General features: G+C 33.2%; 4 protein-coding genes and 1 pseudogene across 5 annotated transcripts in view; all 5 read right to left on the bottom strand.

The window, feature by feature from the left end:
* Positions 1–359: 359 nt before the first annotated feature.
* On the bottom strand, positions 360–5,289 carry LOC112782613 (uncharacterized). Its single transcript, XM_029296206.2, has 2 exons — positions 4,451–5,289; positions 360–4,374 (listed from the first exon to the last, which is right to left on the bottom strand). The coding sequence occupies exons 1-2, from the start codon at positions 5,165–5,167 to the stop codon at positions 1,735–1,737; spliced, it is 3,357 nt and encodes a 1,118-aa protein (XP_029152039.1). The 5' UTR covers positions 5,168–5,289; the 3' UTR covers positions 360–1,734.
* A 1,343-nt stretch (positions 5,290–6,632) lies between these two features.
* On the bottom strand, positions 6,633–7,829 carry LOC114924115 (receptor-like protein EIX2). The gene has a single exon (XM_029296107.2). It carries the CDS (start codon positions 7,827–7,829, stop codon positions 6,795–6,797), a length of 1,035 nt encoding a protein of 344 aa, XP_029151940.1. The 3' UTR covers positions 6,633–6,794.
* On the bottom strand, positions 6,633–10,666 carry LOC112786854 (uncharacterized). Its single transcript, XM_029296106.2, has 2 exons — positions 9,835–10,666; positions 6,633–9,758 (listed from the first exon to the last, which is right to left on the bottom strand). The coding sequence occupies exons 1-2, from the start codon at positions 10,522–10,524 to the stop codon at positions 8,016–8,018; spliced, it is 2,433 nt and encodes an 810-aa protein (XP_029151939.1). The 5' UTR covers positions 10,525–10,666; the 3' UTR covers positions 6,633–8,015.
* Positions 10,667–11,416: 750 nt separating this feature from the next.
* LOC112783537 (uncharacterized) overlaps positions 11,417–26,093 on the bottom strand; it is a 72,091-nt gene continuing 57,414 nt past the window's right edge. The window contains exons 1-2 of one of the 2 annotated variants that reach the window (XM_029296488.2): positions 14,064–14,963; positions 11,417–13,979 (exon numbers count right to left, since the gene is read on the bottom strand). In XM_029296488.2, coding sequence (XP_029152321.2) covers positions 11,559–13,979; positions 14,064–14,162 — 2,520 coding nt within the window. In that variant the 5' untranslated portion in view covers positions 14,163–14,963 and the 3' untranslated portion in view covers positions 11,417–11,558. Of the gene's footprint in view, positions 13,980–14,063; positions 14,964–26,093 lie in introns of those variants that run through there. The other variant, XM_072231686.1, reaches the window with a different exon arrangement.
* LOC112785419 (uncharacterized) lies at positions 21,295–24,493 on the bottom strand (annotated as a pseudogene).

Here is a 26,093-nt window from a genome sequence, read left to right as displayed (position 1 = left end):
GAACCGCCGTTAACTACGGTTTTCTAATACGAGCCTCCCAAACCAATTCAAAACATATAGTTTCAAACACAATAAATCTTTAATATCTCAAATATATAAGATATCGAATCAAATCAATCGATAATACTTTCTTATCAGAAATATTTTCAAATCATATTTTCTCAATCATAAAAATATATTTCATAATTTCAAAGTGAGTGCCAACAAATACTTTAATAATTCAAAAGTATATATTCGAATAAAATTAATATTATAAAATAATATAAAGCTTTATCAAACATATATAGTCTCATATAAAATTTCTAATATATGAATTTCATAAAAATAATTATTCAACTACAATAAATCAATTATTCTAATTAAATCAAAGTTCTTCAATAATAGTTTTATAAATATAATTAAAAACTTATAGTAGCATAAACCAAAAGTTTAACGGTTATAAATGTAAAACCTACTCACAGCATGGTCCTAACGGATCGAAGAGACCAAATTCAGAGTGCGTCTCACGACAGCGACAAGGACCACAACACCAGGCAGTCATTTCAAATCGAATACAGAGACAAAGGCAGATAAAATTCTGGAAGATCCAAAACAGAACAAAGACAAAAATAAATCAAAACAAGAACAAGGTAGAAAAATGAAATGGTGGCAGAGATAAGGTGAAAACAGAACAGACTAAGGGAAGAAGCTAGACCAGAACAGTGGCAAGGTAGTGTTGCCGGTGAGTTTGGAAGCTCCGGCGTGTTTTCCGGCGACGGTAGCGCCGTTCCTGGCGACTAGAGGCACGGCGACGAGTCTCCTCTCCTCCGGTGAGTTCCTCCTCCCCCTCTGTTTGTGTATGGTGATGTTTCTCTTTCTGCGAACTCTCTCTCTCGTTCTCTCTCTCCCGTTCGAGCTCCTCTTCCCGGAAACCCAACGGTGGCAGCGGCGGCGCAGCAGCTTAGCGACGGGGTCTCCATCGGCAAAGACGGATCTGATGACGATGAGACTGACCGCGTCCCTCTCTTCCTCGTGGGTCCTCCTCCTTCTCCGTGACTATGATGACGGCACTGCAAAATGCTAACGGCAGCGACACTCCTCCAGCTTCCTTCAACTCCCAGACTCCCTCTTTCTCTAGGGTTGACGTCGATGGCGACTTGGCAGCAGCAGAACTTCGGCGGCGAGGCGTGGAGGCTGCAGCCCCTTCTGCCGTTCTCTCTTTTTTTTTCTGCGTGGGTGTATGTGTATGATGTGAGTTTTGAAAAGAAGGGGGGGCTGTGGTTGATGAGGAAGAGTGGAAGTTGTTTAGTAATTTAGGGTTGGGTTTGGGTAGGAGGAATAAGGGTAATGTAGGAATTTTGATAAAATTAAAGGGTAGGATAGTAATAATAGAAAGAAAAAAAGCTTGGGACATTACAGTAACTAGGAAGTATATTGAACCACAAATGAAGTGTATAGTTACATAACAGTTGTGGTATGGTTACTGCTGCATTGAATCAAGGTTCAGAGAAAATGAAATCAAAAGGAATTTAAGAAAATTGGTGCATCAAAAGAGGTGAATTGCAGAAGGGAGCTATTAACTCAACTTCAATTTATAATTTTGTTAGATATGTTGTTCTGTTTTATGCAGAGGTTCTTCAGGAGATTAAACATCAATTGACAATCTCTATTACAAATTCATGCAAACACATACATTGATACATGCATCAAACATTATTCACTTTCCTTAATTTATTTCCACCTTTGAATACATGATCAAGCAACAACACGGCTTCTCATCATCATCCACTTCTTCAATTTTGCCATTCTTATTGCAGTTGTGACATAGATAATGTCGGCTAAATCTTCTACCCATCTGAAGTAAGCATGCCTCCAAGTTTTCTTGAACCACAAAGTGCCAATAACTCCCCAAAACCCAGTTGCAAAGCCAATTGCAATCACAAAGTAGAACAACCACTTTTCCAACATATCTAAGTTGCTGTCATCATCTTCAAATTCGCTGCCCCCATGATCTTCATGTAAATAACCACATTTGTTGGGTAGAGGAGATCCACAAAGATATGGGTTGCCAGCATAACTGGATGCATCATATGTTAAAAACTGGTTGTCTGTGGGAATTGTCCCAGAGAAGTTATTGTGTGACAAATTTAAGTGACTTAGTGATGTTAAGGCTGACATGCTGCTTGGAATTGTACTCGAGAGTTGGTTAGTTGAAACATCAAAGGATTCAAGTGATCTCATATCCCCTATCATGTTAGGGATCTTTCCGATCAAATGATTGTTTGATAGATTCAAGCTATGCAAACAATTGAGCAATGTTATTCCTTTTGGAATGGAGCCAAGCAAATTATTCTGGGACAAATCCATGATGACTACAAGCTTCAAGATTCTTATGTAGTCAAGTTCTCTTCCTTTCATGACTTCTATGACATCCTCCGTTTCCCAATCAGATTCAAATATTCGTGCACGAGGCGAATTGAGAAGCGCGGCAGCAGATGAAGTAGGAGACAAAGCAGGAGCCTCAAGAGTCATTCCTCGAAGATTGCCTATGCAGCGAGGTATTGAACCATTTAAATTGTTGCGAGAAAGGTCCAAGATTTGAATGGATGATAGTTCACAAATCTTCGAAGGAATGCTGCCACCTAACCTGTTTTGCCGCAATCTTAGAATTTGTAGTGAAGAAAATGTGTTAGCACTCCATGATGGGATGGTGCCAGAAAGTTGATTCTCTCCGAGATCCAAGATCAACAATTGCTTCAAATTTCTCACAGACGCTAGAAACTCTCCACGAAGGCTGTTATTGTTCAAATGCAACCATGACAAAGAGGAAAGATTCCCAAGTGAGCTTGGAAAAGTACCTGTTAGTTTGTTGGATGATAAATTTATTTCTTCCCATGCTATGTTATCCTTCCAACAATTGGGGATTTTACCAGATAGTCTGTTCTTTGAAAGGTCAAGGATACTCAAATTATCAACTTGGCACAATGATTTTGGAATTGAACCATTTATGAGGTTATTTCCAAGAATCAAGGATGACAAATTGGGCATCATATGACCAATATGTTCAGGAAGTGAGCCACTGATATGATTATGGGAGAGATTCAAATACACCATTTCTGGGATAAACAAAGGCCAACTTTCTTCCTCTGTAATGGGTCCATTCAAATTGTTTGAAGATAGATCCAAGTATGATAGAATCCCAAGTTTTTGAAAATCAATACAAATTCTCCCATCTAGTTTGTTTCTTGAAAGATCAAGTGTATTCAGATTTACAAGTTGATTAAGTCCCATAGGAATTGAGCCATTCAAAAAATTATTGGAAAAGTCAAGGCTAGTTACATTTACTAGTTGATCAAGACTCGTAGGAATGGTTCCTGTCAAATAATTATTTGAGAGATCAATACTTTGTAAGTTTACAAGTTGTCTAATATTTTCAGGAATTGTTCCCTTTAAAGAATTATTTGAGACACAAAGAACTCGTAAATTTACAAGTTGTCCAAGATTTTGGGTAATGGTTCCATTAAATAAATTATTTGAAAGATCGACCACCTGTAAATTTACTAGTTGTCCCATGAAATCAGGAAGGTCCCCTTCTAACTTGTTGCTGGATAGATATAAATTTTCCAATTTCAGTAATTTTCCAAAAGAAGAGGGAATGGGACCATAGAAAAAATTATCTTGGAAATCAAGGTTGCCTAGATTTTCAAGTTGTCCTAACCAAGATGGCAATTGATCATTAAATTCATTTTGACTCAAGTCAAGATTCTCCAAATCATGTCTAATGCAGGTAGACAAATCATTATTTCCAATGGATTCTTTTCGGAGTCTGTTTCCTGCTACATGTAAACTTTTTAGGTGACACATATTTTTCAAAATGGATGAAATGGAACATTCCATGGATGTTAATTCATTACTTGAAAGACTGAGATAGACAAGTTTCTTTAACTCAACAAACCAAGATGGAACTGAAGTGAAAGAGTTGTCAGAAAGGTCAAGGAATTCAATGCTAGTCATATTTTGTAAAGCATCCGGAATTATATCTTGGAAATTATTAGATGAGAGAAAAAGATGCTTGAGTTTCTCAAACTTGTGAAACCAGGATGGAAAAGAGTCAAAGTTGTTTTCAGAAAAGTCCAAAAATTCAATGAAAGTTGCATTTTGGAAAGCATTTGGAATTGGGCCATGAAGTCCACACCTTGAAAGATCAAGATACTCAAGTTTCTTGAAGTTGCCAAACAAAGATGAATTTAAAGTAATACTATTCCCACCAAGATCAAGATGCATAAGAGATGTCATGTTTTGTAAAGCATCCAAATTTGACACGCTAAGTCCATTGTCGGCAAGACTTAGGAATTGAAGTTTAGAAGCACTGATGGTGAGATTAATAACATTAACCTGAGCGAGGAAGAAGAAGCAACTTTGTCAAGTCCATGAATTATTAACCATCCAAGTAATAAGTTAGGTCAAATACCTGCAACCCATTGTAAATAGAGCTCATGTCGAGGTGCTCCAGCAATGGCAGTTTTGAAATCCAATTGATGTTGCTGGCTCGGGAAAACTCATTTCCACTCAAATCAAGAAAGTGGAGGTTGGTGAGATTTCCAAGATTGTTGAGTATTCTCCCGCCAAAACCAGCATCAGAGAGGGACAAATACCTCAGGCGTTGCATAGAACCAATGAACATCGGTATGGGACTCTCATAGAAGTGATTTCCACTCAAGTCCAAATGAGTCAAGTATTCCAGTTCCAGTAGGGACGAATTAACATTCGTTGCTTCCACATATTGACGGATGAAAGGTTCACATTCACTTGATATGAACTCATCATCAAATTCTTCCGCCACGTTGTATTCAATTTGAGGCACGGATCTCCAGCATTTCACATAAGGAGAGGCGAAATCAAGCATGACAACGTGACCAGTAACATTGTCACAACCGATCCCTTTCCATCGGCAGCAGTCATGGCCATGCCATGAGGAAAGCATGTTAAATGGATCATTCAGGGATGCTTTGAACTTCACAAGAGCTTGCCTTTCTCGTTCAAGACACCGAGAGTGGCGGCGAGTAGTTGAATTTTCACAGATGCATAACTCTGCGATTTCAGCCACCACCACCACAAGTACCAATACTATGCATGCAGCGACATTTTGGTATCTAATTCTCATTTTCAGTGGAATATAATAAAACATATTATTGATGATATTTAATTTGGTAGTGCTTTTCACTCCACTCACTCAATCACATTATATATACAAACTGATCATGAACAAGTCATGAATCATGGTTACTTTCTCGGAAGAAGCATAATGGAATAATAATGAACCTAACCTTTACTTTCCAAGACCAAGCAAGACTCTTGCTTGTGGGGTAAAGTTGTAGTCTCCAGTGACAAATACGTGTCGAAAAAGGTGAAAAACTCAGGTTCAGTCGATTTCACAAGTTGATAGCGGAGAGTCATTAGATAAAAATTTAGTCAAATTAGTTAAGAGCAATGCTAGGGGGCCAGCAACATTTGTGATTGGTAACCATCAACTAGCCATCAATGATGATTTGATGGTGTGAGATTTTATCCAATGGCTCACCTTTCTCTGCTGGTTACATGCTGGCCAAAATGCAATAAAATTGCTGACCTCCTAAACTTTTCCATTAGTTAAATCATTTAACAGCTCTTAGTTATCAACTTCACCTAAAGTCGACTGCAATTGAGTTTCCAAAAAAATGTATACCTATCTCGGTATCTGAGATGGATGCCACTCTTTCTTTTCATCTCTGCATGCATGACCCATGTATTGACCCAATCACTCTCTCACCTTTTGTTATACCAACTAACAAGAGCCAATGATTATAATTTGGGGACCCCTTATAATTTCCTTTTAATTTCTTCCTACCTAACTAACATAATCGATTATAACACTCGATTGAATATTAGTTAACGCCTTGAATTAACATCTCATTTTTATGCTATTAGAATTTAAAATTTATAATTTAATACTTCTAATTATATTATTGGTTAAATAATGATTAAAAATAATAAATTTTATTATTCATATAATATTATTTTTATAAAAAATAGAGTGGCAATATTTTTCACCACGGTAACAATAATGAACATAATGAATCAAGGGTTTTTTTTTATATATATACTTCAAAGCTTACAAGCTTATATTTTCACCACTACTTAATTATTGTATTAAAAAAAGTTTTATTCAATACTCATAATATATTACATAATATTTCTTCATATAATGACCAAATTTATTGCTTATTACTCTCTGCATCATGGCCACTTGTTGCGGTTTGAGTACAATGAAACTTCTCGTTTTCAGGTACAAACATTGAGAAGCCAATTATTCCATCTGTCACTCATGGTTCAGATGGAATGTCTTTTATGATTGAATCATTGTTTCATTTTGCTGATTCAATTGATTGAGATTCTTGTTCTTAATCAGTTTCTTAAAAAGTTTAAACAGGTCTACAATTGATTTTAATACAGATCTTAACGGTGTGTTTGATTATGGTTTTTCTTATTTAATTTCTTCAAAATACAAATTTAGTTAACTTTGTAAGTGTAGTTACATAACAGTTGTGGTATGGTTACTACTGCATTGAATCAAGGTTCAGAGAAAATTATATCAATAGGAATTTAAGAAAATTGCTGCATCAAAAGAGGTGATTAAACATCAAATGACAATCTGTATTACAAATTCATGCATACACATACATTCATACATGCATCAAACATCATTCACTTTACTTAATTTATTTCCACCTTTGATTCTTCAAAATAAAAATAAAAACACACACATGAATACATGATCAAGCAAAAACACGGATTCTCTTCATCATCCATTTCTTCAATTTTGCCATTCTTATTGCAGTTGTGACATAGATCGTGTCGGCTAAATCTTCCACCCATCTGAAGTAAGCATGCCTCCAAGTTTTCTTGAACCACAAAGTCCCAATAACTCCCCAAAACCCAGTTGCAAAGCCAATTGCAATAACAAAGTAAAACAACCACTTTTCCAACTTATCTGTTTTGCTGTCTTCATCTTCAAATTCATTACTCCCTTGAACTTGATGTGAATAACCACATTTGTTGGGTAGAGGAGATCCACAAAGATATGGGTTGCCAGCATAACTCGATGAATCAAAAGTTGGAAACTGGTTTTCTGTGGGAATTGGTCCGGAGAAGTTATTATAGGACAAGTTTAACCGAGTGAGTGATGTTATAGCTGACATGCTGCTTGGAATTGTGCCCCAGAGTTGATTACTTGAAACATCAAAGGATTCAAGTGATCTCATATCCCCTATCTTGTTAGGGATCTTTCCGATCAAATGATTGTTTGATAGATTCAAGCTATGCAATCCGTCGAGCAATGCTATTCCTTTCGGAATGGAGCCAACCAAATTATTCTCGGACAAATCCATGTGGACTACAAGCTTCAAGATTCTTATGTAGTCAAGTTCTCTTCCTTTCACGACTTCTTTGACATCCTCACTTTGCCAATTTTTTACAGGAGGCTCAGGAGCAGGTGCAGTAGGAAGCCAAGCGGGAGCCTCAGCAACAGGTGAAGTAGGAGGCAAAGCAGGAGCCTCAGCAACAGGTGAAGTAGGAGGCAAAGTGGGAACTTGAAGAGTCATTCCTCGAAGATTGCGTATGCACCAAGGTATTGAACCATTTAAATTGTTGCGGGAAAGGTCCAATATTTTAAGTGATGATAGTTCACATATCTGTGAAGGAATGCTACCACTCAACATGTTTTGCCGCAATCTTAGAATTTGTAGTGAAGAAAGCATGTTCGCACTCCATGATAGGATGGTGCCAGAAAGCTGATTCTCTCCGAGATCCATAATCAACAACTGTGTCAAATTTCTCACAGATGCTAGAAACTCTCCTTGAAGATTGTTATTGTTCAAATGCAACCAAAATAGATAGGAAAGATTTCCAAGTGAGCTTGGAACAGGCCCTGAGAGTTTGTTAGATGACAAATTTATTTCTTTCCATGCTTTGTTATCCTTCCAACAATCGGGAATTTTTCAAGATATTCTGTTCTTTGAAAGGTCAAGGATACTCAAGTGCTTATTTTGGCACAATGATTTTGGAATTGAGCCATTTATAAGGTTATTTCCAAGAATCAAGTTCTCCAAATAATGCATTATACCACCAATATGTTTAGGATGTGAGCCACTGATTTGATTATGGGACAAATTGAAATACCAAATGTCTGAGGTAATCAATGGCCAACTCTCTTCCATTGTAATGGTTCCATCCAAATTGTTTGAAGATAGATCCACATACGACAGATCCACAAATTTTTGAAAATCAATACAAATTCTGCCATCTAGCTTATTTCTTGAAAGATCAAGTGTATGCAGGTTTACAACTTGATTGAGTCCCTTAGGAATGGAGCCATTCAAAAAATTATTTGAAAAATTAAGGCTAGTTACACTTACGAGTTGATCAACACTCGTAGGAATGGTTCCTGTCAAATAATTCTTTGAGATATCAATAACTTGTAAATTTACAAGTTGTCCAATATTTTCAGGAATTGTTCCCATTAAAGAATTATTTGAGACATAAAGAGTCTGTAAATTTACAAGTTGTCCAAGATTTTGAGGAATGATTCCCTTCAAATAATTATTTGAGAGATCAAGAAATTGTAACTTTACAAGTTCTCCAATATCTTGAGGAATGGTTCCCATTAAATAATTATTTGAGACATCAAAATGCTGTAAATTTACAAGTTTTTCAAGATTTTGAGGAACGATTCCCTTTAAATAATTATTTGAGACATCAAAAATCTGTAAATTTACAAGTTTTCCAAGATTTTGAGGAATGATTCCCCTTAAATAATTACTTGAGACATCAAAAAGTCGTAAATTTACAAGTTGTCCAAGATTTTGAGTAATGGTTCCATTAAATAAATTTTTCGAAAGATCGACGACCTGTAAATTTACAAGTTGTCCCAATGAATTAGGAAGGTCCCCTTCTAACTTGTTGTTGTATAGATATAAATTTTTCAATTTTAGTAATTTTCCAAAAGAAGAGGGAATGGAACCATAGAAAAAATTATCTTGGAGACAAAGGCTACCCAGATTTTCAAGTTGTCCTAACCAAGATGGCAATTGATCACTAAATCCATTTTGACTCAAGTCAAGATTCTCCAAATCATGTCTAATGCAGGTAGACAAATCATTATTTCCAATGGATATTCGGAGTCTATTTCTTGATAAATCTAACCCTTTTAGGTGACACATATTTTCCAAAATGGAAGAAACGGAATATTCCATTGATGTTAATTTATTACCTGAAAGACTGAGGTAGACAAGTTTCTTTAACTCAATAAACCAAGATGGAATTGAAGTGAAAGAATTGTCAGAAAGGCCAAGGGACTCAATGCTAGTCATATTTTGTAAAGCATTGGGGATTGGACCCTGAAAGTTATTAGATGAAAGATCAAGATGCTTAAGTTTCTCAAATTTGTGTAACCAGAATGGAAGAGAGTCGAAGTTGTTCTCAGAAAGGTTCAAAGATTCAATGGAAGTTGTATTTTGCAAAGCATTTAGAATTGGGGCATGAAGCCCACAATCGGAAAGATCAAGATACTCAAGTTTATTGAAGTTGCCAAGCCAAGATGAAATTGAAAAAAGATCGTTCTGTCGAAGATTAAGATACACAAGAGATGTCATGTTTTGAAAAGCATTTGGACTTGACAGTGTAAGTCGATTGCCGGCAAGACTTAGGAATTGAAGTTTTGGAGCATTGATGGTGTGATCAACCTAAGCGAAGAACAAGAAGCAACTTTGTCATGTCCACAAATTATTAACCATCCAAGCAATAAGTTAGGACAAATACCTGCAACCCATAGTAAATAGAGCTCATGTCGAGGTGCTCTAGCAATGGCAGTTGAGAAATCCAATTGATGTTGCTGGCTGGTGAAAATTCATTCTCACTCAGATCAAGAAAGTGGAGGTTGGTGAGATTTCCAAGATTGCTGGGTATTCTCCCGCCAAAACCAGCATCAGAGAGGGACAAATACCTCAGGCGTTGCATAGAACCAATGAACATCGGTATGGGACTCGGATAGAAGTGATTTCCACTCAAGTCCAAATGAGTCAAGTATTCCAGTTCCAGTAAAGACGAATTAACATTCGTAGCTTCTAATTGTTGATCGATGAAATCGCTACATTCTCTTGATAACAACTCAGCATCTTCTTCCGGCATGTATTCAATTTGTGGCCACACGGATCTCGAGCATTTCAGATAAGGAGAGGCGAGATCAAGCATGACAACATGACCAGTAACATTGTCACAACCGATCCCTTTCCATTGGCAGCAGTCATAGCCATGCCATGAGGAAAGCATGTTTGATGAATCATTCAGGGATGCTTTGAACTTCATAAGAGCTTGCCTCTCTCGTTCAAGACACTGAGGGTGGAGGAGAGTCGTTGAATTCGCACAAATGCATAACTCTGCAATTTCAACAACCACCGCCACAAGTACAAATACTGCGCATGCAGTAACACTTTGGTATCTAACTCTCATTTTCAGTGGAATATAATAGATATTATTGATGATATCTGATTTGTTAGTGCCTTTCACTCCACTCTCTCAATCACATTATATATATACATACTGATCATGAACAAGTCATGAATAAGGATGGTTACTTTCTTGGAAGAAGCACAATGGAAAAATGAACCCAACCTTTATGTTCCAAGACCAAGAGTCAACTCTTGCATGTGTGGTTCGGTCCCTGTCTCCAAGCCTTTGAGGCTACTTTGAACCCTTTGCTCTGTGAGTTTGCAATTATTGGTGGAGTAACAAATACGTGTTGGAAAAAAATGTGTACCAATCTGAGATGGATGTCCCTCTTTCTTTTAATTTTGCATGGGTGTGGTCCCTTAACCCAACGACTCATTGACTCTATCCCCTTTTCTTACTCCTACAACACTCAATGCTTATTTCTGATTCCTTTTTATTTGATCCTTGTGTTTTTCTCAAACTAATAATTTCACTTTTATTTAAGAGATATTATTCTCAATATAAAATACATATAGAACATGATCTTATCAGATTGAGATGTGTCAATGTGAACAGATCAAGTTGAAAGTAGCATCCCTTCAAGATACGCAAAGCCAATGCAAGCACCAAATAATGAAAGGGGAAAAAATGAAAATTGATACATAAAATTTTATTAAAATTAAGTTAAATTACCATGAATAATATACTGTTAATTATAAACTTTTTTGTATCTAACATGAGAAGTTAATTATAAACTTTTAAACTAAAGAGATTTTTATTGAAAATTTGATAAAATTCTAAGAACCTATAATTTATTAAATTTAAATATATAGTTTAATGACTTTGTTACATATGTTGTTCTGTTTTATGCAGAGGCTCTTTCAGGAGATTAAACATCAAATGACAATCTATATTTCAAATTCTTTTTTTTTTTTTGGTGACTATCTATATTTCAAATTCGTACATATACATACATATACATCAAACATGTTTCACTTTCTTTAATTTATTACCACGTTTGATTCTTCAAAATAAAAATAAAAACACACACATGATCAAACAACAACACGGTTTCTCATCATCATCATCCACTTCTTCAATTTTGCCATTCTTATTGCGGTTGTGACATAGATCGTGTCGGCTAAATCTTCCACCCATCCGAAGTAAGCATGCCTCCAAGTTCTCTTGAACCACAAAGTGCCAATAACTCCCCAAAACCCAGTTGCATAGCCAATTACAATGACAAAGTAGAACAACCACTTTTCCAACTTATCTAAGTTGCTGTCTTCATCTTCAAATTCAGTGGTCCCATTAACTTGATGTGAATAACCACATTTGTTGGGTAGAAGAAATCCACAGAGATATGGGTTGTCAGCATAACTGGATGGATCATAAGTTAAAAACTGGTTATCTGTGGGAACTGGTCCAGAGAAGTTATTGTGTGACAAGTTTAAATGACTTAGTGATGTTAAAGCTGACATGCTGCTTGGAATTGTGCCCGAGAGTTGGTTACTTGAAACGTCAAAGGATTCAAGTGATATCATATCCCCTATCATGTTAGGGATCTTTCCGATCAAATGATTGTTTGATAGATTCAAGCTATGCAAACCATTGAGCAATGTTATTCCATCTGGAATGGAGCCAACCAAATTATTCTGGGACAAATCCATGATGACTACAAGCTTCAAGATTCTTATGTAGTCAAGTTCTCTTCCTTTTATGACTTCTATGACATCCTCCTCTCGCCAATCAGATTCTCGTCTATTAAACGAATTGCGAGGCTTAGCAGCAGATGAAGTAGGAGACAAAGCGGGAGCCTCAAGAGTCATTCCTCGAAGATTGCCTATGCACCGAGGGATTGAACCATTTAGATTGTTGCGAGAAAGGTCCAAGATTTGAATGGATGATAGTTCACATATCTGTGAAGGAATGCTACCACTTAACCTGTTTTGCCGCAATCTTAGAATTTGTAGTGAAGAAAATGTGTTCGCACTCCATGATGGGATGGTTCCAGAAATTTGATTCTCTCCGAGATCCATAATCAGCAACTGTGACAAATTTCTCATAGATGCTAGAAACTCTCCATGAAGGCTGTTATTGTTCAAATGCAACCATATGAGAGATGAAAGATTCCCAAATGAGCTTGGAAAAGTCCCTGTGAGTTTGTTGGATGACAAATTTATTTCGTCCCATTTTCTGTTATCTTTCCAACAATTGGGGATTTCTCCAGATAGCCTGTTCTTTGAAAGGTCAAGGATACTCAAATCATCAAGTTGGCACAATGATTTTGGAATTGAACCATTTATGAGGTTATTTCCAAGAATCAAGGACCCCAAATTGGGCATTATATGACCAATATGTTCAGGAAGTGAGCCACTGATTTGATTATTTGAGAGTTTCAAATACTCCATTTCTGAGATAATAAAAGGATGACTTTCTTCCACTGTGATGGTTCCATACAAATTGTTTGAAGACAGATCCAGGTATAACAGATTCACAAATTTTTGAAAATCAATACAAATTCTCCCATCTAGTTTATTCCTTGAAAGATCAAGCTCAATAAGATTTACAAGTTGGTTAAGACTTGTAGGTATGAATCCTTTTAAATAATTATTTGACAAATCAAGGTTAGTTAGATTTATAAGTTGACCAAGACTCGAAGGAATGGATCCAGTTAAATAATTATTTGAGACATCAAAAATTTCTAAATTTACAAGTTGCTCAAGATTTTGAGTAATTGTTCCATTAAATGAATTATTTGAAAGATCAACATCACGTAAATTTACAAGTTGTCCTAACCAAGATGGCAAATGGTGGTTAAATTCATTTTGACTCAAGTCAAGATTCTCCAAATCATGTCTAATGCAGGTAGACAAATCATTGTTTCCAATGAATTCTTTTCGGAGTTTGTTTCCTCCTATATTTAATGTTTTCAGGTGACACATATTTTTCAAAATGGATGAAATGGAACATTCCATAGATGTTAATTTATTAAATGAAAGATCGAGGTAGACAAGTTTCTTTAACTCAACAAACCAAGATGGAACTGAAGTAAAAGAGTTGTCAAAAAGGTCAAGGAACTCGATGCTAGTTATATTTTGTAAAGCAACGGGAATTGTACCTTGGAAGTTATTAGATGAAAGAAAAAGATGCTTGAGTTTCTCAAACTTGTGAAACCAGGATGGAAGAGAGTCAAAATGGTTCCGAGAAAGGTCCAAAAATTCAATGGAAGTTGCATTTTGGAAAGCATTTGGAATTGGGCCATGAAGCCCACACCGTGAAAGATCAAGATACTCAAGTTTCTTAAAGTTGCCAAACCAAGATGAAACTGAAGTAAGATTGTTCCAACCAAGATCAAGATGCACAAGAGATGTCATGTTTTGTAAAGCATCCAAATTTGACACACTAAGTCCATTGGCGGCAAGATTTAGGAATTGAAGATTAGGAGCAGTGATGGTGAGATTAATAATATTAACCTGAGGGAGGAAGAAGAAGCAACTTTGTCAAGTCCATGAATTATTAACCATCCAACTATCCAAGTAATAAGTTAGGACAAATACCTGAGACTCATTGTAAATAAAAGAGCCCATCATGTTGAGGTGCTCCAGCAATGGCAGATGAGAAATCCAATTGATGTTGCTGTCTCCGTGAAAATTCATTCCAACTCAGATCAAGAAAGTGGAGGTTGGTGAGATTTCCAAGATTGCTGGGTATTCTCCCGCCAAAACGAGCATAAGAGAGGGACAAATACCTCAGGCGTTGCATAGAACCAATGAACATCGGTATGGGACTCAGATAGAAGTCATTTCCACTCAAGTCCAAATGAGTCAAGTATTCCAGTTCCAGCAGCGATGAATTAACATTCCGAGCTTCTAAATATTGATAGCCTAAAAGGTCACAGTTGTCCTCATCATCACTTCTTAACCAATATTCTCCTTCCCACATAGGTCTCCGGCATTTCACATAAGGAGTGGTGAGATCAAGCATGACAACATGACCAGTAACATTATCACAACCGATCCCTTTCCATCGGCAGCAGTCATCGCCATGCCATGAGGAAAGCATGTTTGATGAATCAGTCAGGGATGCTTTGAACTTCACAAGAGCTTGCCTCTCTCTTTCAAGACACGGAGAGTGGAGGAGAGTACTTGAATTTGCACAAATGTCTGCAATTTCAGCCATTACCATCACAAGTACCATTGTTGCGCATGCAGCAACATTTTGGTATCTAATTCCCATTTTCAGTGGAATATAAATAGCTATAATTGATGATATTTAATTTGTTAATGGCTTTCACTCCACTCACTCAACCACATTATATATACATAATCATGATAATGGAATAATCAATCAAACCAACCTTTACGTTCCAAGAGTCTTGAGTATGTGTGGTAAAGTTTTAGTCTCCAATGCTTATCTTAAAAGTCTTGGAGCCATTTTCTAATTATTCCAGGAGTACCAAATACGCATGGAAAAAAGGAGGCCACTCAGATAAAAGACGTCTAAAACGTCTTTTTTTAAAGATGTTTCTATGTTGTGTTTTAATTGGTTTCTGTATAATTTATTCGGTGTTCCTTATCACATATTATTAAATTTCTCAAAAGATTTTCTTTCCAAAAACAATAAAAAATATTTAATTTGGACTAAAACAAAAAAGATAATAGATTAACTATTAAATTTTTTTTAAAAGATTATTTACATAAAAAAATATATCACATTCATCAATATATATATATAACAAGCTTAAGCCTTTTAAAATTTTTATAAATAAAAAAATAATTAATTTATATTCGTATAATATATAAAATAATTACTATATTATTATTATATTATAGATTAAGATTCACTAATTTAATTTTTTTTTATTTTTAATATAAATATTATAAATAAATAAAATTTTTATAACTAAATGTAGTGTAACAAAATATATATAATATTAATTAGTTCTTAAAAAATTCTAAAAAAAATAGTTTCTTTCATTTTAGTAAAATAACTATTTATTAAAATAGACAAATTAATTATTTTTTTCATATACAGTTTTTTTAAGAAATAAAAGTAATTAATTAGGACATTGGTTAAGATAATTAAAGTCACTATTTCATTAAATTTTTAATTTAAAGACAAATTCTAGTTAATTTTTGTATAGAAATTTCGAATTTGAAAACATTGATAAAAATTATGTTGAATTTTGATTTATTTGATTCTCATTTAAATTAATCACTACATAAGTTAAAGTTCTGTTTTGAAATTATATTCGAGCTTTAATCTGATTTTTAAAGTTTCAATTTACTATTTTACTTAGTTTGATTTTTTAACTTAGGTATCCGTGACTCATATTAGGGTTTTAAGTGTTTAGTTGAAAAAAAAATAAGGTAAAAAAAAATTTCAATTGTCACATCAAATAGTCGCTAGAATGTATAATGTAGCAGTCGTTAGTCCATCTCAGCATGTCGTTAACAATTTTGTGAGACAGTGACAAAAATAAGATTAGGAACCAATGTGAGTCATAACTATTAAGTTGGGAGACTAAATTAAGTAAATCGAAATTTTTGAAATTAGATTGAAACATAGTTGTTAGAACCGAACCAGTGATCGAACCGGTCAAGCTACTGGTTCACTGGTTTATTGGTTCAACCGATAAATCACTAGTTGAACTGATAAAACCGATCTCACGTAAATATAAAATATAAAATAGTTAAAAACTTAAAATTAAAATTTGAAATACATATCTTCATTAACATTTTATGAAGAATCAAGTCTCAACTTCTAAAAATAACTAATATAAAAAAACCATAAAATTTTAATACTACAATGGTATCTTATTTTGACACAATAAAAAAATAATTAATTCACAAAGCCTATCATCTAACTATAATATCAGTAGATTTTAACACTAACACCAAAACAAATAACTTTAATCACAATACTAACAATAAAATAGATCAAGTAAATTAATAAATTTTTAGTGAAATTTATATTTATATTAATAATGGTATATAATTAAAATATAATTAATTTTAAAAATAGAAAAAACAAAAATTAAATTAAATTAGATATTTATGTATATTATATAATTAGTATTTGTCAAATACAATACTTAGAAGTGCAATGGCTAAGTGGCAAGCAGAGGTTGCTTTTGCTCCAAGGTTCTTTGTTCGAGACCTTGTGGAGACATTTTAAAAAATTTTTCAAACAGACCGGTTTGCACCAATTTTTATCGGTTCACACCGATTTTATTCCTTAAACGGTCCAAGGAGTAAACCTAGTCTGGTTCCGATTCTAGTACGGTTCACTAGTTTTTCGGTCGAACCAGCCGATCCAGTTCGATTTTTACAACTATGGATTGAAATATAAACATAATTTCAGAAACCAATAAGTATTATAAGATGATCAGATTGGATCGAATCGGATCCACACTCTAATCAGATAGAAGTAAATATGTTTAAAAAAGTAAACAAAAAAAATTATTGACTTTTTTATAAAAATAAAATTTTTTAATATTTTTTATTTTATGAATATATTTGATATCTGATCCAAACATAAAAAGTGCGAATATCGAATTTGATCTAATAAGTTTAGTGTGGATTGGATCGAAATTTCAGCCATATCCCACTATAAACACCCCTAGCAATAATAACTAAAAAATTATAATGATTGTATTTTTAACTAGGAGAAAGTGCAAAAAAAAAAAGTACTAAATACAAGAACATTTAATTAAATATTAAAAAAAATTTTACTTTAAAACAGTTGGACTTTTTTTGCTTTTATATATATATATATATATATATATATATATATATATATATATATAATGTAATAATAATAATAATATGATAATTGTTTTATATATCACACAAATATAAACGTTTTTTTCTATAATCTTAAGAAAGGTTTTGTAAATCCCTAACCTTGTTATCGATTTTTGTAGTGTTAGCCCTCATATTATCAATTTGATTCATATATAATTCGGATGATAAATTATTTGGAGACGTACTTCCTTTTCTACTGTGATATACTTGTTTTTTATTATTATTATTATTATTATTATTATTATTATTATTATGTACATTAAAAAATAACAGGCCAAATTATTGCCATAACATAATAGAAGTATGGAAGTTTATCATTCTTTTCTAATGGAGAAAACAAAATTCTTTTCAATAGTTTATTTAACGTTTAGTAGAATAAAAATAAATTTTATTAGAATAAATTTTAGTACGAGTTTAATATTTTTATTCATCATAAAATATTTATAGAATTACTCGTAGATAAATTTTAGAAAAAAGAAAAAAAATCATGATTTTTAATTTTATTTTAAATAAACTTTATTTTTAATTTTAAAATAAATTTTAATTTTATTTTTTAATAATATTAATTTTTTATCGAATATATTTATTTAATTATTTTTTAATCATATATAATTAAAAATAAACGGTGTTTTCATGGTTTAAAATAATTATATATGATTAAAATAATTTTCATGGTGTTTACCGTATATAATTATTTATAGAATTACCATATACAATGAATGTGATATATTTTTTTTATGTAAATAATCTTTTAAAAAAAATCTAATAGTTAATCTATTACCTTTTTTGTTTTAGTCTAAATTAAATATTTTTTATTGTTTTTGGAAAGAAAATCTTTTGAGGAATTTAATAATATGTGATAAAGAACACCGAATAAATTATACAAAAATCAATTAAAACACAACATAAAAACATCTTTAAAAAAGACATTTTACGCGTCTTTATCTGAGTGGCCTCCTGAAAAAAAATGTATCAATTTGCTCTAATTCTTTGTTATATCCTTGTCACTCTTTAAATCTATATGTAGATGTTTTTGACATGATATGCATTTTTTCCTTCCTTAGCTTCATAAACACGGCAAAACAAAGTATGTAGCAATCAGATATGGATTCCATGCCACTCTCTCATTAATGTATGAAAATTATATATAAACTAGCGAGAGATAGTATATGAAAAATTCATAAATATTAGCTCAAAATTATTTATATTAGAACTCAAATATCATTTGCAAAATTGAAAGTAATCAAGAGAAGTTTTGGATTGTGTACAAGATTCTATAATTAATAATGCAACAAAAATAATGAACGTAAATTTATTATTATATTAAAAGCAATTATTTAATACTCATGATATAGTAAATCATATTTCTTCATATAATATACCAAATTTCTTGTATTTTTGTGTTGTTGTTGTTATTATTATTACTAAAATGAGACCCGCGCGATGCGCGGGACGATAAATAATGATAATATATAATAAATATTAAAAATTGTTATGTTTTGTAGAAATAAATTAAATATGTGTAAATTGAAGTTAAATATAAAAGATGTTTTATTTTAAATAATTTGTAATACAAAAGATTTGGATGTTGGAGTTGTACAAAGTGACATTTTTATTTGGTGGTTTGATTTTTGCATTTGTTTTAGTTGATGGACTTAGTCATCTTATGTGGCGCTCGTCCTCCTTTTTTTTGTTGGTTGTTAGAGTTTGTGCTTTCTTCTTTTTGTCGTAGGTTCTTGCGAAGAGTTCTTTATGAATTGTTGAGTTTGATGCACTTTTTATTGTGTTATTTGGTTCCATCTTTGTATGTATGTTCTTCTTCCGAACATGTGTCTTGAATTTGTATGGTTTTCTTTCTCCTTAATCTCTTGATGAGGTGGTGCTTCAATGTCATTATTTTTCTGAAATGTCATTAGATTTGAAGCAGTTGTGCCCAATAAGTTTTTTTGCATCGCCATCAAATAGTACAAAAGTTATTGTAACACTTTGATCTAAAACCTTTAATTGAATTCTGAACCTAAAATAATATTGGGCTAGCAACTAATAATTTGATAGATGAGATTATGAAAAGTATATAGAGTTACCTTATTGTTGGATATTGTGGTGTTTGATTACATGTGCCGCAAATGAAGTTGTTTCTTTTTTTTATATGCTTTCTTTTGACACTTTTTACATTTAACATAGTTCCATCCTAATTTGTCATCAATTTCGTTTATAGTTGCTAAAATTGTGAAGATCTTTTCCTATTTTAATATTCAATTTATGTTATTATTAGGTATATGGTATTTGAGTAAGTATGAATGTACGATGCATGTTGTGATTTTTTGTTTTGTCATACCTAATCATCAGATTCTCATTGCATGGCCATTAGATCTTGGATAGTTATTCGATTTGTAATCGTTCTGCTCTGAAAGAATGATGCTCTATTGAGTAACTTTGAGATGTGCAGTTCGAAAATAAATTTTTTGTGTTAAATTCGATGTTATGTGAAGGAATAGTAATAAGAGACTTATATATATAGTTTAAATGGTATGGAATTTAAATACGTATAACATAAAATTTATTATGATTAATAATATTATTATGACATTTGTAATATGGATGTTTATTACCTTAGTGAGTTATTTATAAAAATTAATAAATTAATTGTTGCGGTTATAAATTTATTATATTGTTTATAACGGTAAGATATAATAAATATAGGAATATGAATTCAATGTATTTGGAGGTTACAAATTTATTGGATTCTATTTTTTAGTTTTTTATTTGTATATTTTTTTTGCTAATTTAAAAATAATAGTTGATTTGGCAAGAATTGAGTGGTTGATTCTAACCAAATAATAATTATTCTAAAATTGGCAATGCAATTGACATAGTCAATGGCCTAAATTTATGGAGTTGCGGTCAACATAATTATTGTAATAATTATATATTTAGATTTGTATCCATGCATGATGCATTTTATAAATTTATGGAGTTGCGATCAACATAATTATTGTAATAATTATATATTTAGATTTGTATCCATGCATGATGCATCTTATATGTACAAATATACGCAACAAAAGCTAAAAGTTAAATATTTTTAGTAAAAAAAAAAAGAAAATAGTTAATTAGTGTTTTGAGATAAACATGCATGCATGATGTATCTTATATACTACGAATTTATCTAATATAAAAATGTATGTCTAATATCATATATTTTTTGGTTTCGTTATGATACTCTTTTAATAAATTTGTTTTTTTTTTAGTTTTCAAATATTTTTTTTAAAATTTATATTGGTAAAATAAAATAGAATTTGTTTTTAATAATAAGTAAAAACTACAATAATAGTTCTTTGTAGCTAGTGCTACTTCTAAAAATTAAAATGATTATTTTTTTGTTACCAAAGATAAAGACTTGAATTCGCGACCAATATGGGAGATTATGCCATGTGAGGTATAATTCATTGGTAAAAATTAAAATGATTATACTAAACATAATTATAAAAATAAAATATAATTTTTATTTTTTAAACTTTTAATTTATAAATTAATTGTTGCGATTATAAATTTATTGTATTGTTTATAACGGTAAGATATAATAAATATAGAAATATGAATTCAATATATTTGGAGGTTACAAATTTATTGGATTCTATTTTTTAGTTTTTTATTTGTATATTTTATTTTTTTGTTGATTTGAAAATAATAGTTAATTTAGCAAGAATTAAGTGGTTGATTCTAAAGTTGTGCCAAGTAAGCAATATTACTGACATGGCAATAGTAGGAGAAAAAAATGTCTCAAAAATAATGTGGTGCATGCTTATGTATCTATTTTTATATATTAAGAATATATGTTTTTTGCTGCAATTCGTTGAATTGTCTCCAATTTTTTTAATTTTACATCATGAATCTATATCTATACTATTTATTTCAATTTTTCTTTAATGACTTTGTTATTAGCTATGTTGTTCTTTTTATGCAGAGGCTCCTCAGGAGATTAAACATCAAATGGCAATCTCTACTAAAAATTCGTACATATCCATACATCAAACATGTTTCACTTTCCTTAATTTATTGCTACGTTTGATTCTTCAAAATAAAAATAAAAACACACACATGATCAAACAACAACACGGTTTCTCATCATCATCATCCAGTTCTTCAATTTTGCCATTCTTATTGCAGTTGTGACATAGATCGTGTCGGCTAAATCTTCCACCCATCTGAAGTAAGCATGCCTCCAAGTTTTCTTGAACCACAGAGTCCCAATAACTCCCCAAAACCCAGTTGCAAAGCCAATTGCAATCACAAAGTAGAACAACCACTTTTCCAACTTATCTAAGTTGCTGTCTTCATCTTCAAATTCAGTGCTCCCATTAACTTGATGTGAATAATCACATTTGTTGGGTAGAAGAAATCCACAGAGATATGGGTTGTCAGCATAACTGGATGGATCATAAGTTAAAAACTGGTTATCTGTGGGAATTGGTCCAGAGAAGTTATTGTGTGACAAGTTTAAATGACTTAGTGATGTTAAAGCTGACATGCTGCTTGGAATTGTGCCCCAGAGTTGGTTACTTGAAACGTCAAAGGATTCAAGTGATCTCATATTCCCAATCATGCTAGGGAGCTCTCCTATCAAATGATTGTTTGATAGATTCAAGCCATGCAATCCATCAAGTGATGTTATTCCTTTTGGAATGGAGCCAACCAAATTATTCTTGGACAAGTCCATGATGACTACAAGATCCAAGATCTTTTTATAGTCAAGTTCTCTTCCTTTCATGAATTCAACGACTTCCTCAGCTTGCCACTCATCCGTTGAAGCCACAGCCACCGAGAGTTCCTTTCATGAATCCCGAGAGTTCATTGAATGACAAATTTATTTCTTCCCATTTTTGGTTATCCTTCCAACAATTTGGAATTTCACCAAATAATCTGTTGTTTGAAAGGTCAAGGATTTCCAGCTGGTCATTTTGGCACAATGAATTGGGAATTGAACCATTTATGAGGTTATTTCCAAGACGCAAGTTCACCAAATTGGGCATTATATGACCAATATGTCCAGGGAGTGAACCACTGATTTGATTATGGGAGAAATTCAAATACAACATTTTTGAGAAAATCAAAGGCTGACTTTCTTTCATTGTAATGGTTCCATCCAACTTGTTTGAAGACAGATCCAGGTATGATAGATTCACAAGTTTTTGAAAATCAATACAAATTTTCCCATCTAGTTTATTCCTTGAAAGATCAAGCCAACTAAGATTTACAAGCTGGTTAAGACTTGTAGGGATGATTCCTTTTAAATTATTATTTGACAAATCAAGGTTAGTTAGATTTATAAGTTGACCAAGACTCGAAGGAATGGATCCAGTTAGATAATTATTTGAGACATCAAAATGTTGTAAATTTACAAGTTGCTCAAGATTTTGGGTAATCGTTCCATTAAATAAATTATTTGAAAGATCGACCACCTGTAAATTTACAAGTTGTCCCATGAAATCAGGAAGGTCCCCTTCTAACTTGTTGTTGGATAGATATAATTTTTTCAATTTCAGTAATTTTCCAAAAGAAGAGGGAATGGGACCATAGAAAAAATTATCTTCGAAATCAAGTTTGCCTAGATTTTTAAGTTGTCCTAACCAAGATGGCAAATGGTGGTTAAATTCATTTTCACTCAAGTCAAGATTCTCCAAATCATGTCTAATGCAGGTAGACAAATCATTGTTTCCAATGAATTCTTTTCGGAGTTTGTTTCCTCCTATATTTAATGTTTTCAGGTGACACATATTTTTCAAAATGGATGAAATGGAACATTCCATAGATGTTAATTTATAAATGAAAGATCGAGGTAGACAAGTTTCTTTAACTCAACAAACCAAGATGGAACTGAAGTAAAAGAGTTGCTAGAAAGGTCAAGGGACTCAATGCTAGTCATATTTTGTAAAGCATCCGGAATTGTATCTTGGAAGTTATTAGATGAGAGAAAAAGAAGCTTGAGTTTCTCAAACTTGTGAAACCAGAATGGAAAGGAGTCGAAGTTGTTTTCAGAAAGGTCCAAAAATTCAATGAAAGTTGCATTTTGGAAAGCATTTGGAATTGGGCCATGAAGCCCACGCTCTGAAAGACAAAGATACTCAAGTTTCTTGAAGTTGCCAAACCAACATGGAATTGAAGTAATATTGTTGCCACCAAGATCAAGATGCACAAGAGATGTCATGTTTTGTAAAGCATCCAAATTTGACACACTAAGTCCATTGGCGGCAAGACTTAGGAATTGAAGTTTAGGAGCAGTGATGGTGAGATTAATAATATTAACCTGAGCGAGGAAGAACAAGAAGCAGCTTTGTCAAGTCCACAAATTATTAACCGTCGAAGTAATTAGTTAGGACAACAGATAGAGATAACGGAAGCATGTTTAAATACCTGAAATGTATCGTAAGCATAGCTCATGTCGAGGTGTTCCAGCAATGGCAGTTGAGAAATCCAATTGATGTTGCTGTCTGGTGAAAATCCATTCCCACTCAGATCAAGAAAGTGGAGGTTGGTGAGATTTCCAAGATTGCTGGGTATTCTCCCGCCAAAACCAGCATCAGAGAGGGACAAATACCTGAGGCGTTGCATAGAACCAATGAACATGGGTATGTGACTCCCATAGAAGGTATTTCCAGTCAAGTCCAAATGAGTCAAGTATTCCAGTTCCAGCAGTGACGAATTAACATTCGTAGCTTCTAAATATTGATAGTCTAAAAGGTCACAGTCGTAGTCGTCACTCATGGATCTCCAGCATTTCAAATAAGGAGGGGTGAGATCAAGCATGACAACATGACCAGTAACATTATCACAACCGATCCCTTTCCATCGGCAGCAGTCATCGCCATGCCAGGAGGAAAGCAAGTTTGATGGATCATTCAGGGATGCTTTGAACTTCACAAGAGCTTGCCTCTCTCTTTCAAGACATGGAGAGTGCAGAGTAGTACTTGAATTTGCACAAATACATAACTCTAGAATTTCGGCCACCACCACCACAAATACCACTACTGCACATGTTATTTGGTATCTAATTCCCATTTTGAGAGAAAGAAACAACTACTGGAAATAATAATAGTTTGTTGATGGCTTTTCCACTCACTCAACCATATTATATATACATACTGACCAGCAAGCTAAGTCATAAATAAATCATGAATAATTTCGTGGAAGCATAATGGAAGAATCAACCCAAGAGTCTCCAATGCTTAAAGTCTTTCTAGTCTCTATCAATTTTAATCACTCCACAGTGAACCACAATATTATTAATTTATTATATGTGGAAGATCGATCAGAGTTTCCGATACATTATATTATTCCTGGAGTAACAAATACTTTTGGGGGAAAAAAATGTGTACCAATTTTGTCCAATTCTTTGCTGAATCCTTGTCACTCTTCAAATGAATACATACCATATATTTTAATTTTCCTTTCTTTCTCTTCTGCATGGTCCCTTAAGTCAATGACTCTATTGCCTTTTGTTACGCCAGCAAGATTCAATGCTTAATTTCCTTTTAATTTGATCTTTGTGTTACTTTCAAATTGATGATGCCACTATATTTAGGAGACATTATTCTCGATATAAAATGCATTTACGACTAGATCTTATCAACTTGAGATGTCATCATTTGAAAATATCAAATTGAAAGTATCATTCCTTCTAGATAGCCATAGTCAATGCTATCAGGAAATTATTATTGTCAAGGTCCAAGAACTTGCATCCTAATAATTAAAACCAGATTAGTCCGGAAATTATTATTGTCAATGTCCAAGAACTTGCATCCTAACAAAAACTAGATTAGTTTAGGATTGCGTATAAGATTATTTAATTAATAATACAATAAAAACGAGTAAATACTCATCCGACCATGACCATTTACTTGTTATAGAATGAATGCTAACAAAATTAAATCAATAGTCTCTGCTCTCTGCTGAAACCAGCAACTATATTGAATTAGATATGTAGAGTTACATAACAATTGTGGTATGGCTATTGCTGTATTAAATCAAGGATCAGAGCAAATGAATCAACAGGAGTTTAAGAAAATGGTGCATCAAAAGTGGTGAATTGCAGAAAGGGAGCTATTAACAATTTAACTCAACTTCTCTACTACTATATAAAGGTGTTGGCTACTTGGCAGAGTTTAACTGCCATGCCTTGCCATTGTACTGAAATTTAACCTGTTTTGAAAATAACATGGATGGGAATATTCCTTCCACGATTTATCTTACATTTTCTAAGAATGTTTCTTTTTCTCTTTAACAACACCTGTTGTTACTTGTTAGGAATCTATTAGAAAATTTATATAACATGAGAATTGTTACGATGGGTAACCGGAGATTAATGAGTTGGATTAGTTTGGCTGGCCCAATCGTCTAAATGAGGAAGTATCCGAATGGGTCTGTGATCCACGGCCCCGTCCGACTTCAGTGTGAGAGAATGGGGGTGGTACCTGCAAAGACACTCCGATGCCAAAGTCAGCAAAGGGAGCAAAACAGGTCTAGAGAGTATTGGGCTTAGAGATACCTGAAGAGTGTCAGTATATTTATAGCGGTGAGCCAATAACCACCGTTGAAGTAGTTCCACCTTTTAAGGTGGATAACCGTCCCTTTATCTTAGGGAAGTTGGGATATGGCTCCTGGAAGTGGGTTGAGAAATCTTAGGGGCAGTTACTCACTTGACTGAGTGTTTATCTGCCAGCTAATCTTCGTCCCCGACTTCTTTAGAGCAAGTCGTAATGGGAACCGACTTCTTTAGGGGAA

The sequence above is a fragment of the Arachis hypogaea genome, chromosome 20 (genome assembly GCF_003086295.3).
Source record: "Arachis hypogaea cultivar Tifrunner chromosome 20, arahy.Tifrunner.gnm2.J5K5, whole genome shotgun sequence".
In the NCBI taxonomy this organism is placed as follows: Eukaryota; Viridiplantae; Streptophyta; class Magnoliopsida; order Fabales; family Fabaceae; genus Arachis; species Arachis hypogaea.
Note: the sequence above shows the minus strand (reverse complement) of the source record. Positions and strands in the feature narration are given on the sequence as shown.